Consider the following 12,387-nt stretch of genomic DNA (forward strand, 5'->3'; position numbering starts at 1 on the left):
ATCCAGCTGGGGGGCATTGCGCTCCCACCCTGTCGTCTTCTATTGTGACAATTGCTGTTTGTATTATTCCTGAGGGTTCATACAGCTTTGTTAGAAAATGAAACTGAAGGCCAGGTGGAGTGTGCAGGTATTATATAGGGAAGGGGTTGTGGGGTGCGGAGCATAACGCCTGTTGTTTGTTTTCGTGCCGGTTCCACACTAGCCAATCATAGGATCATAGAATGTGATGACAGATAAGAACCACCTGGCCCATCCAGTCTGCACTAAACACATGTACATACACACACTTACACATCAGGGTTCATTGCTCATTGGGAGACAATTAACCTACCTGTATTTTCTTAGCGTGTGGGAGGAAACGAGGAGAATGTTACTTATGTCTCTGCTGTCTTCCTCTGCGTGTTATCTCCATCTTTTCATCTCTTTCATCTTTTGTTCAATACGCTTCAGAGTCAATGAAAACATATTTTCTCTGACGTCCTAGTGGATGCTGGGACTCCGTAAGGACCATGGGGAATAGCGGCTCCGCAGGAGACAGGGCACAAAATAAAAGCTTAAGGATCAGGTGGTGTGCACTGGCTCCTCCCCCTATGACCCTCCTCCAAGCTCCAGTTAGATTTTTGTGCCCGGCCGAGAAGGGTGCAATCTAGGTGGCTCTCCTGAGCTGCTTAGAATAAAAGTTTAGTTTAGGTTTTTATTTTTATTTTCAGTGAGTCCTGCTGGCAACAGGCTCACTGCATCGTGGGACTAAGGGGAGAAGAAGCGAACTCACCTGCGTGCAGAGTGGATTGGGCTTCTTAGGCTACTGGACATTAGCTCCAGAGGGACGATCACAGGTACAGCCTGGATGGGTCACCGGAGCCGCGCCGCCGTCCCCCTTACAGAGCCAGAAGAGACGAAGAGGTCCGGTGAAATCGGCGGCAGAAGACATCCTGTCTTCAGACTAAGGTAGCGCACAGCACCGCAGCTGTGCGCCATTGCTCTCAGCACACTTCACACTCCGGTCACTGAGGGTGCAGGGCGCTAGGGGGGGAGCGCCCTGAGACGCAATATAAACAGTATATACCTTAGGTGGCAAAAGGAATACATCACATATAGCTCCTGGGCTATATGGATGTATTTTATCCCCTGCCATTTTTACACAAAAAAGCGGGAGATAAGGACGTCGTGAAGGGGCGGAGCCTATCTCCTCAGCACACAAGCGCCATTTTCCCTCACAGCTCCGCTGGAAGGACGGCTCCCTGACTCTCCCCTGCAGTCCTGCTTCAGAATCAGGGTAAAAAAGAGAAGGGGGGGCATTTTGGCAGCAAATAACTATAAAAACAGCAGCTATAAGGGAATAACACTTCTATAAGGTTATTTCTGTATATATATATAGCGCTGGGTGTGTGCTGGCAGACTCTCCCTCTGTCTCTCCAAAGGGCTAAGTGGGGTCCTGTCCTCTATCAGAGCATTCCCGGTGTGTGTGCTGTGTGTCGTTACGCGTGTGTCGACATGTATGAGGAGGAAAATGATGTGGAGGCGGAGCAGTTGCCTGTGTTGGTGATGTCACCCCCTAGGGAGTCGACACCTGACTGGATGATTGTATTTAAACAATTAAGTGATAATGTCAGCAATTTGCAAAAAACTGTTGACGACATGAGACAGCCGGCAAATCAATTAGTGCCTGTCCAGGCGTCTCAGACACCGTCAGGGGCCTTAAAACGCCCGTTACCTCAGTGGGTCGACACAGACCCTTACACAGATACGGAGTCTAGTGTCGACGGTGACGAGTCAAACGTAATGTCCAGTAGGGCCACACGTTACATGATCACGGCAATGAAAGAGGCATTGAACCTTTCTGACACTACAAGTACCACAAAGAAGGGTATTATGTGGGGTGTGAAAAAACTACCAATAGTTTTTCCTGAGTCAGAGGAAATAAATGAGGTGTGTGATAAAGCGTGGGTTTCCCCCGATAAAAAACAGCTAATTTCTAATAAATTATTAGCACTATATCCCTTTCCGCCAGAGGTTAGGGAGCGTTGGGAAACACCCCCTAGGGTAGATAAGGCGCTCACACGTTTATCTAAACAAGTAGCGTTACCGTCTCCTGATACGGCCACCCTCAAAGAACCAGCTGATAGAAGGCTGGAAAATATCTTAAAAAGTATATACACACATACTGGTGTTATACTGCGACCAGCAATCGCCTCAGCCTGGATGTGCAGTGCTGGAGTCGCATGGTCGGATTCCCTGACTGAGAATATTGATACCCTGGATAGGGACAATATTTTGTTAACTATAGAACATTTAAAGGATGCATTGCTATATATGCGTGATGCACAGAGGGATATTTGCACCCTGGCATCAAGAGTAAGTGCTATGTCCATCTCTGCCAGAAGAGCGTTATGGACGCGACAGTGGTCAGGGGATGCGGATTCCAAACGGCACATGGAAGTATTGCCGTATAAAGGGGAGGAGTTATTTGGGGCTGGTCTTTCGGACCTGGTGGCCACGGCAACGGCTGGGAAATCCACCTTTTTACCCCAGGTCACTTCACATCAGCAGAAAAAGACACCGTCTTTTCAAACTCAGTCCTTTCGTTCCCATAAGTACAAGCGAGCAAAAGGCCACTCCTTTCTGCCCCGGGGCAGAGGAAGAGGAAAAAGACTGCACCATGCAGCCGCTTCCCAGGAGCAGAAGCCCTCCCCTGCTTCTGCCAAGTCTTCAGCATGACGCTGGGGCTTTACAAGCAGACTCAGATATGGTGGGGGCCCGTCTCAAGAATTTCAACGCGCAGTGGGCTCACTCGCAAGTGGATCCCTGGATTCTACAGGTAGTATCGCAGGGGTACAAACTGGAATTCGAGGCGTTTCCCCCTCATCGGTTCCTGAAGTCTGCTTTACCAAAGTCTCCCTCCGACAGGGAGGCAGTTTTGGAAGCCATTCACAAGCTGTATTCCCAGCAGGTGATAATCAAGGTACCCCTCCTGCAACAGGGAAAGGGGTATTATTCCACGCTGTTTGTGGTACCGAAGCCGGACGGCTCGGTGAGACCAATTTTAAATCTGAAATCCTTGAACACTTACATAAAAAGGTTCAAATTCAAGATGGAGTCACTCAGAGCAGTGATAGCGAACCTGGAAGAAGGGGACTATATGGTGTCTCTGGACATCAAAGATGCTTATCTCCACGTCCCAATATACCCTTCTCACCAAGGGTACCTCAGGTTTGTAGTTCAAAACTGTCATTATCAGTTTCAGACGCTGCCGTTTGGATTGTCCACGGCACCTCGGGTCTTTACCAAGGTAATGGCCGAAATGATGATTCTTCTACGAAGAAAAGGCATTTTAATTATCCCTTACTTGGACGATCTCCTGATAAGGGCAAGATCCAGGGAACAGTTAGAAGTCGGAGTAGCACTATCTCAGGTAGTGTTACGTCAGCACGGGTGGATTCTAAATATTCCAAAATCGCAGCTGATTCCAACGACACGTCTACTGTTCCTAGGAATGATTCTGGACACAGTCCAGAAGAAGGTGTTTCTCCCGGAGGAGAAGGCCAGGGAGTTATCCGAGCTAGTCAGGAACCTCCTGAAACCAGGCCAGGTCTCAGTGCATCAGTGCACGAGGGTCCTGGGAAAAATGGTGGCTTCTTACGAAGCGATTCCATTCGGAAGATTCCATGCAAGAACGTTTCAGTGGGATCTACTGGACAAATGGTCCGGATCGCATCTGCAGATGCATCAGCGGATAACCCTGTCGCCAAGGACAAGGGTGTCTCTCCTGTGGTGGCTGCAGAGTGCTCATCTACTAGAGGGCCGCAGATTTGGCATTCAGGATTGGATCCTGGTAACCACGGATGCCAGCCTGAGAGGCTGGGGAGCAGTCACACAGGGAAGGAATTTCCAGGGCTTGTGGTCAAGCATGGAAACATCTCTTCATATAAACATTCTGGAACTAAGGGCCATTTACAATGCCCTAAGTCAAGCAAAACCTCTGCTTCAGGGTCAGGCGGTGTTGATCCAATCGGACAACATCACGTCAGTCGCCCACGTAAACAGACAGGGCGGCACGAGAAGCAGGAGGGCAATGGCAGAAGCTGCAAGGATTCTTCGCTGGGCGGAAAATCATGTGATAGCACTGTCAGCAGTGTTCATTCCGGGAGTGGACAACTGGGAAGCAGACTTCCTCAGCAGACACGACCTTCACCCGGGAGAGTGGGGACTTCACCCAGAAGTCTTCCACCTGATTGTAAACCGTTGGGAAAAACCAAAGGTGGACATGATGGCGTCACGTCTAAACAAAAAACTGGACAGATATTGCGCCAGGTCAAGGGACCCTCAGGCAATAGCAGTGGACGCTCTGGTAACGCCGTGGGTGTACCAGTCAGTGTATGTGTTCCCTCCTCTGCCTCTCATACCAAAAGTACTGAGAATCATAAGAAGGAGAGGAGTAAGAACGATACTCGTGGTTCCGGATTGGCCAAGAAGGACTTGGTACCCGGAACTTCAAGAGATGCTCACGGACGAACCGTGGCCTCTACCTCTAAGAAAGGACCTGCTACTGCAGGGGCCTTGTCTGTTCCAAGACTTACCGCGGCTGCGTTTGACGGCATGGCGGTTGAACGCCGGATCCTGAGGGAAAAAGGCATTCCAGAAGAAGTCATCCCTACTCTGGTCAAAGCCAGGAAGGACGTAACCGCAAAACATTATCACCGCATTTGGCGTAAATATGTTGCGTGGTGTGAGGCCAAGAAGGCCCCTACAGAGGAATTTCAACTGGGTCGTTTCCTTCATTTCCTGCAAACAGGACTGTCTATGGGTCTAAAATTAGGGTCCATTAAGGTTCAAATTTCGGCCCTGTCGATTTTCTTCCAGAAAGAATTGGCTTCAGTACCTGAAGTTCAGACATTTGTAAAAGGGGTGCTGCACATACAGCCTCCTTTTGTGCCTCCAGTGGCACCTTGGGATCTCAATGTTGTGTTGAGTTTTCTAAAGTCACATTGGTTTGAACCACTTTCCACTGTGGACTTAAAATATCTCACATGGAAGGTGTCGATGCTGTTAGCCTTGGCTTCAGCCAGGCGTGTGTCAGAATTGGCGGCTTTATCATATAAAAGCCCTTACTTAATTTTTCATTCTGACAGGGCGGAATTGAGGACTCGTCCTCAATTTCTACCTAAGGTGGTTTCTGCATTTCACATGAACCAACCTATTGTGGTACCTGCGGCTACCAGGGACTTAGAGGACTCTAAGTTGCTTGACGTTGTCAGGGCCTTGAAAATATATGTTTCCAGGACGGCTGGAGTCAGAAAATCTGACTCGCTGTTTATCCTGTATGCACCCAACAAGCTGGGTGCTCCTGCTTCAAAGCAGACGATTGCTCGTTGGATTTGTAGTACAATTCAGCTTGCACATTCTGTGGCAGGATTGCCACAGCCAAAATCAGTAAAAGCCCATTCCACAAGGAAAGTGGGCTCATCTTGGGCGGCTGCCCGAGGGGTCTCGGCTTTACAACTTTGCCGAGCAGCTACTTGGTCAGGGGCAAACACGTTTGCTAAATTCTACAAATTTGATACCCTGGCTGAGGAGGACCTGGAGTTCTCTCATTCGGTGCTGCAGAGTCATCCGCACTCTCCCGCCCGTTTGGGAGCTTTGGTATAATCCCCATGGTCCTTACGGAGTCCTAGCATCCACTAGGACGTCAGAGAAAATAAGATTTTACTTACCGATAAATCTATTTCTCGTAGTCCGTAGTGGATGCTGGGCGCCCATCCCTAGTGCGGATTGTCTGCAATACTTGTATATAGTTATTGTTACAAAAATTCGGGTTATTATTGTTGTGAGCCATCTTTTCAGAGGCTCCTTTGCGTTTATCATACTGTTAACTGGGTTCAGATCACGAGTTGTACGGTGTGATTGGTGTGGCTGGTATGAGTCTTACCCGGGATTCAATATCCTTCCTTATTATGTACGCTCGTCCGGGCACAGTATCCTAACTGAGGCTTGGAGGAGGGTCATAGGGGGAGGAGCCAGTGCACACCACCTGATCCTTAAGCTTTTATTTTGTGCCCTGTCTCCTGCGGAGCCGCTATTCCCCATGGTCCTTACGGAGTCCCAGCATCCACTACGGACTACGAGAAATAGATTTATCGGTAAGTAAAATCTTATTTTTTTTAAAAATAGACTCCGCTTGTATATTATGCTCCATGAACACCGAATAATCAGCCCCATTTAGGTGGAGATTAATTCAACTTTTCATTGTCGTCCCCAATACACAGGATTACACAGTAGTGAGGAAGACATCCGGTGAGTGTGAGACACCCAGCAGCCATCACCATGTGTCAGGAGGACTGAGCAGGACCCAGAGCCTCATCACGGTGCCTCCACCTCACTCACTGATAAATGAGAGGCACAATGACCAGAAGATCCTGGAACTCACCAACAAGATCATTCAGCTGCTGACTGGAGAGGTGACTGCTAGGAATGGGGCAATATACAGTAACACTAGGGGATGTGTCTGGGTGATGACTGGAGAGGTGACTGCTGGGAATGGGGCATTATACAGTAACACCAGGGGGTATGTGTCTGGGTGATGACTGGAGAGGTGACTGCTGGGAATGGGACATTATACAGTAACACCAGGGGATGTGTCTGGGTGATGACTGGAGAGGTGACTGCTGGGAATGGGACATTATACAGTAACACCAGGGGATGTTTCTGGGTGATGACTGGAGAGGTGACTGCTGGGAATGGGGCATTATACAGTAACACCAGGGGATGTGTCTGGGTGATGACTGGAGAGGTGACTGCTGGGAATGGGACACTATACAGTAACACCAGGGGATGTGTCTGGGTGATGACTGGAGAGGTTACTGCTGGGAATGGGACATTATACAGTAACACCAGGGGATGTGTCTGGGTGATGACTGGAGAGGTGACTGCTGGGAATGGGACATTATACAGTAATACCAGGGGACGTGTTTGGGTGATGACTGGAGAGGTGACTGCTGGGAATGGGACCTTATACAGTAACACCAGGAGACGTGTCTGGGTGATGACTGGAGAGGTGACTGCTGGGAATGGGGAATTATACGGTAACACCAGGGGATGTGTCTGGGTGATGACTGGAGAGGTGACTGCTGGGAATGGGACATTATACAGTAATACCAGGGGATGTGTCTTGGTGGTGACTGCTGGGAATGGGACATTATACAGTAACACCAGGGGGTGTGTCTGGGTCATGACTGGAGAGGTGACTGCTGGGAATGGGGCATTATACAGTAACACCAGGGGATGTGTCTGCGTGATGACTGGAGAGGTGACTGCTGGGAATGGAGCATTATACAGTAACACCAGGGGATGTGTCTGGGTGATGACTGGAGAGGTGACTGCTGGGAATGGGACATTATACAGTAACACCAGGGGATGTGTCTGGGTGATAACTGGAGAGGTGACTGCTGGGAATAGGGCATTATACAGTAACACCAGGGGACGTGTCTGGCTGATGACTGGAGAGGTGACTGCTGGGAATGGGGCATTATACAGTTACACCAGGGGACGTGTCTGGGTGATGACTGGAGAGGTGACTGCTGGGAATGGGGCATTATACAGTAACACCAGGGAACGTGTCTGGGTGATGACTGGAGAGGTGACTGCTGGGAATGGGACATTATACAGTAACACCAGGGGATGTGTCTGGGTGATGACTGGAGAGGTGACTGCTGGGAATGGGACATTATACAGTAACACCAGGGGATGTGTCTGGGTGATGACTGGAGAGGTGACTGCTGGGAATGGGACATTATACAGTAACACCAGGGGATGTTTCTGGGTGATGACTGGAGAGGTGACTGCTGGGAATGGGGCATTATACAGTAACACCGGGGGATGTGTCTGGGTGATGACTGGAGAGGTGACTGCTTGGAATGGGACATTATACAGTAACACCAGGGGATGTGTCTGGGTGATGACTGGAGAGGTGACTGCTGGGAATGGGACACTATACAGTAACACCAGGGGATGTGTCTGGGTGATGACTGGAGAGGTTACTGCTGGGAATGGGACATTATACAGTAACACCAGGGGATGTGTCTGGGTGATGACTGGAGAGGTGACTGCTGGGAATGGGACATTATACAGTAATACCAGGGGACGTGTTTGGGTGATGACTGGAGAGGTGACTGCTGGGAATGGGACCTTATACAGTAACACCAGGAGACGTGTCTGGGTGATGACTGGAGAGGTGACTGCTGGGAATGGGGAATTATACGGTAACACCAGGGGATGTGTCAGGGTGATGACTGGAGAGGTGACTGCTGGGAATGGGACATTATACAGTAATACCAGGGGATGTGTCTTGGTGGTGACTGCTGGGAATGGGACATTATACAGTAACACCAGGGGGTGTGTCTGGGTCATGACTGGAGAGGTGACTGCTGGGAATGGGGCATTATACAGTAACACCAGGGGATGTGTCTGCGTGATGACTGGAGAGTTGACTGCTGGGAATGGAGCATTATACAGTAACACCAGGGGATGTGTCTGGGTGATGACTGGAGAGGTGACTGCTGGGAATGGGACATTATACAGTAACACCAGGGAATGTGTCTGGGTGATGACTGGAGAGGTGACTGCTGGGAATGGAGCATTATACAGTAACACCAGGGGACGTGTCTGGGTGATGACTGTATCACTGTGTGTGTCAGGGTGTCACTGTCTATCTCTCCATGCAGGAGGGGGAGTATATAGAGGAACACAGGGGTCTGTACAAGGACGTGATGATGGAGAATCACCGGCCCCTCACATCACTGGGTAAGAGGAGACTGTCATGTATTGTACAGGGGAGAGCAGGTATGGGGGCCCGTATATACACACCACCTGATAATCACTTATATACACTGTGTGTCTCCTACAGATGGGCCCAGTAACAAAGATACCCCAGAGCGATGTCCCCATCCTCTGTATTCCCAGGATTGTACAGAGGAGAATCACAGGACCCCACAGGAGGATCAGGTAGGTGGGATTTAGGGTCTTCCCAATATACCAAAGTGACTGTCACTATATGATCTGTAGAGCAGCTGTGTATTTTATACACTGATATTTTACGGTTTCACCTCAGTTTAATCTGACTATGCAAATGTCATTATTTTGTTTTTTAGGTAGAACGTCTGTCTGATATTAAAACAGAAGATATAGAGGGAGAAGAAGAGACGTATGTGACTGATGTGAAGGCAGAAGATATAGAGGGAGAAGAAGAGACGTATGTGACTGATATGAAGGCAGAAGATACAGAGGGAGAAGAAGAGATGTATGTGACTGATATTAAGGCAGAAGATACAGAGGGAGAAGAAGAGACGTATGTGAGGGGTGATCAGCAGTGTAAGGAGGAGGAAATCCCTACAGTTGTCTGCACAGGTGAGTAATAAAGACTTATTACAGAAGAGTCACATATTCTCCTTGTTCTATCACTACAGCTATCTCTTATCCTACATCCTCCTCTGTCAGTACACACTAATGAGGAAAATATATCTGCCAGTGGGGGAGCCTTCAGCCCCTATTATACTCCTGCTCTCCCCCTCACATCATGTCACTGTGTGTTACCAGCCCAGAGATCTGACCAGTCTCCTCCCAACACCCTCTGGTGTATCTCGTACATCAGGAGCCATCAGCCCCTATTATACTCCTTCTCTACCCATCACATCATGTCACTATGTGTTACCAGCCCAGAGATTTGACCAGTCTCCTCCCACACTCTCTGGTGTATCTCATACATCAGACATCAGCCCTTATTATACTCCTGCTCTCTCCCTCACATCATGTCACTGTGTGGTTACCAGCCCAGAGATCTGACCAGTCTCCTCCCCACACTCTCTGGTGTATCTCATACATCAGGAGCCATCAGCCCCTATTATACTCCTGCTCTCCACTCACATCATGTCACTGTGTATTACCAGCCCAGAGATCTGACCAGTCTCCTCCCCACACTCTCTGGTGTATCTCATACATCAGGAGACATCAGCCCATATTATACTCCTGCTCTCCCCCTCACATCATGTCACTGTGTCACCAGCAGCCATACTGTGTGCTAGCAGTACCTCTGCCTATGGTATTACATGCTATATTATGTACGCTATGGATGTGTATTATTTCTGGCATGGTGCGGCTACTTGCTGGGGCACAGGCTCGGGGTTCCTCATGCCACGTGACACAATGCTTAGGAAATATCTGGCACAGCCCTGTCATGTATCCACATGCTCCTGTAACATCCGGCCTCAGGGAATTGTCTAATGAGCGGCTCCTGTTACTGAGTTGGCAGCATCTGAGTCTTGCTACCATCGTCTTAGGTTTATAATACATTTATTGAGCTTGTCTATGGGAACCTGCATTCAGAATCCTGCACCTTCCCTGCTGATTACCTGTCCCCTGGCACTTGGATGACGGCCTTCTCTGGCTTCTGTTACATGGCCTTAAGGGCACACCAGTGGTTAGTAATGGAAGTATCTTCAGGAGATTTTACGTCTAATTAGAACACTTCTGGTGTCTTCATCATCCATTAATATATAATCTTGCAATCTCCAAGGCGGTAAAGGAGGAGTATCGGGAAAAGACGTCCAGGACCTTATCAGAGGGGGGTGATCAGACCATGAATTGTTGTCTGTAGAAAAATTCAAGTGACCAGGTTCTGGGATACGATGTGATAAATATGGAGACTGACACAGGACATTTCATAAAGGATAAGAATTTATTTCTCTAAGTTACAACAATGAAAACCTGCAAATAACAAGTTATACTCAGTTACAGTAAAAGCAAGAACAAATTATTATACTCAGCTCTTATCTCAGATGTTATAAGATCTGTCCCAGATGATGGACATCGATGAAGTAGTTTCTACAGTAAAGTTCAGTCGCCCTCAGGGTCCCTCTTTAATAACTCGGTGTCTGAATTTTTTAAACTGAGGTGGGTTTATAGAAGTCTGTATCCGCTGCAGACAGAACCAGCTTCTATCGGAACTAACCTGCTATGTGTAAGTCTCTAGGCTTTATACCCTGCAAGGATACGCTAACATTGTCTTACCAGATATTACATTCAGGGTCTGTGATGCTGGGTGCAGTAGTCATTCAGTATAACATCATTTCTCTTATCCTGGACAGCTGTCCCCTTTCACCTACTTATGAATCCAATAACCCAAACATCTTACTAGACAGTTTCCATCTGAGATACTGATAACAGGAAGATATATTTATTATAATCAGCCAGCCTAAAAGCTGTGTACACTCCCCACTCACTATGTCCTTCACACTAGGTCAAAGGTGAAAGACAGCTGTGGATCTATATTTCTAATTGGTGCCTAAAGCACTAATCCTAATGAAAAGTCCATATATAAAGAAGTTAGGTCATACATATTCAAAATGGAGTTACACATGGACAAAATGGCATCTAAAAAGTAGTTAAAAATATCAGCCCTTACAGAAATATATCAATGCGAGGGATCAATTGTAACGACCTAGAAGAAGGTCTATTCTCTAATATGACCTATGTACAGCAGAGTAATAAGTGTAATCACACGCACATGAATGTCTAATTCTCCGAGTATCATAGAGGTCACATTCAGCTACTAAATGCTAGTATGAGGAAGCTAAGGAACGGGCGACATCACTGGTCTGGTCATCAGTAGAGGAGGATCTATCAAGATGAGGGTTTGGAGCAAGAGTAAAGGTGTCCAGAGCGTGCAGGAAAGACTGGTCGCAACCAGCCCCGGATTACAGCCTACGGCTTTACTAGGCCGCAGCGGTGAACGGTGCCTGGCCCGAGCAGAGGTCTGCGACTATAGTACAGGAGGAGGGCTGGGACTTAATAGATTGGGTCTTGGTCCCAGCGGCGGCTGAGAGCTATCAGGTAGGGTAGGTAAGAAGCCACTCAGTGAGGAGAGCTCCAGAAAGCACGTCTGGATGGACTCAGGCCACGCCCCTCTTATTTATTATTTTATATACTTACAGGGGTGACATGTTTGGTACATCCCTGCAAAGGCAGATCCAATCTCTTTCTCATCAGACTCTGCTGTCTTCCCTGCACTCTCACTCAGATGTTCACTGCTTTCAGTAGCACACACATGAGAAGCAGAAGTATGGAGGCAGCTGTATAGATCCTGATATGTAATTCTCTGTATCATACCGTACACACATCATCCTTATTACTATTGAAAGTATAGAGGTAAGACGCTGATTATATGGGTGTAAAAGTGGATTATAACTTGGCAAATGATGATGATTGCAGTGTATTATAAGATGTATTGCATGTAAAATACCTTGTTTCTCTTACGTCCTAGAGGATGCTGGGGTCTATATTAGTACCATGGGGTATAGACGGGTCCACCAGGAGACAACAGCCCTGTGACCATGGTTC

At 48.1% G+C, this 12,387-nt stretch overlaps 2 protein-coding genes across 4 annotated transcripts in view; one reads left to right on the forward strand and one right to left on the reverse strand.

Moving 5' to 3' along the window:
• LOC135056945 (uncharacterized) overlaps nt 1-12,387 on the reverse strand; it is a 904,883-nt gene that overhangs the window by 195,364 nt on the left and 697,132 nt on the right. The window lies entirely within an intron of this gene.
• Nucleotides 1-12,387, forward strand: part of LOC135056994 (oocyte zinc finger protein XlCOF29-like) — a 59,835-nt gene that overhangs the window by 24,706 nt on the left and 22,742 nt on the right. For all 3 annotated transcript variants that reach the window (XM_063962834.1, XM_063962836.1, XM_063962835.1), the window contains exons 3-6: nt 6,264-6,455; nt 8,718-8,796; nt 8,900-8,997; nt 9,144-9,399. In XM_063962834.1, coding sequence (XP_063818904.1) covers nt 6,264-6,455; nt 8,718-8,796; nt 8,900-8,997; nt 9,144-9,399 — 625 coding nt within the window. The remainder of the gene's footprint in view (nt 1-6,263; nt 6,456-8,717; nt 8,797-8,899; nt 8,998-9,143; nt 9,400-12,387) is intronic.

The sequence above is a fragment of the Pseudophryne corroboree genome, chromosome 3, assembly GCF_028390025.1.
Source record: "Pseudophryne corroboree isolate aPseCor3 chromosome 3, aPseCor3.hap2, whole genome shotgun sequence".
Taxonomy (NCBI): Eukaryota; Metazoa; Chordata; class Amphibia; order Anura; family Myobatrachidae; genus Pseudophryne; species Pseudophryne corroboree.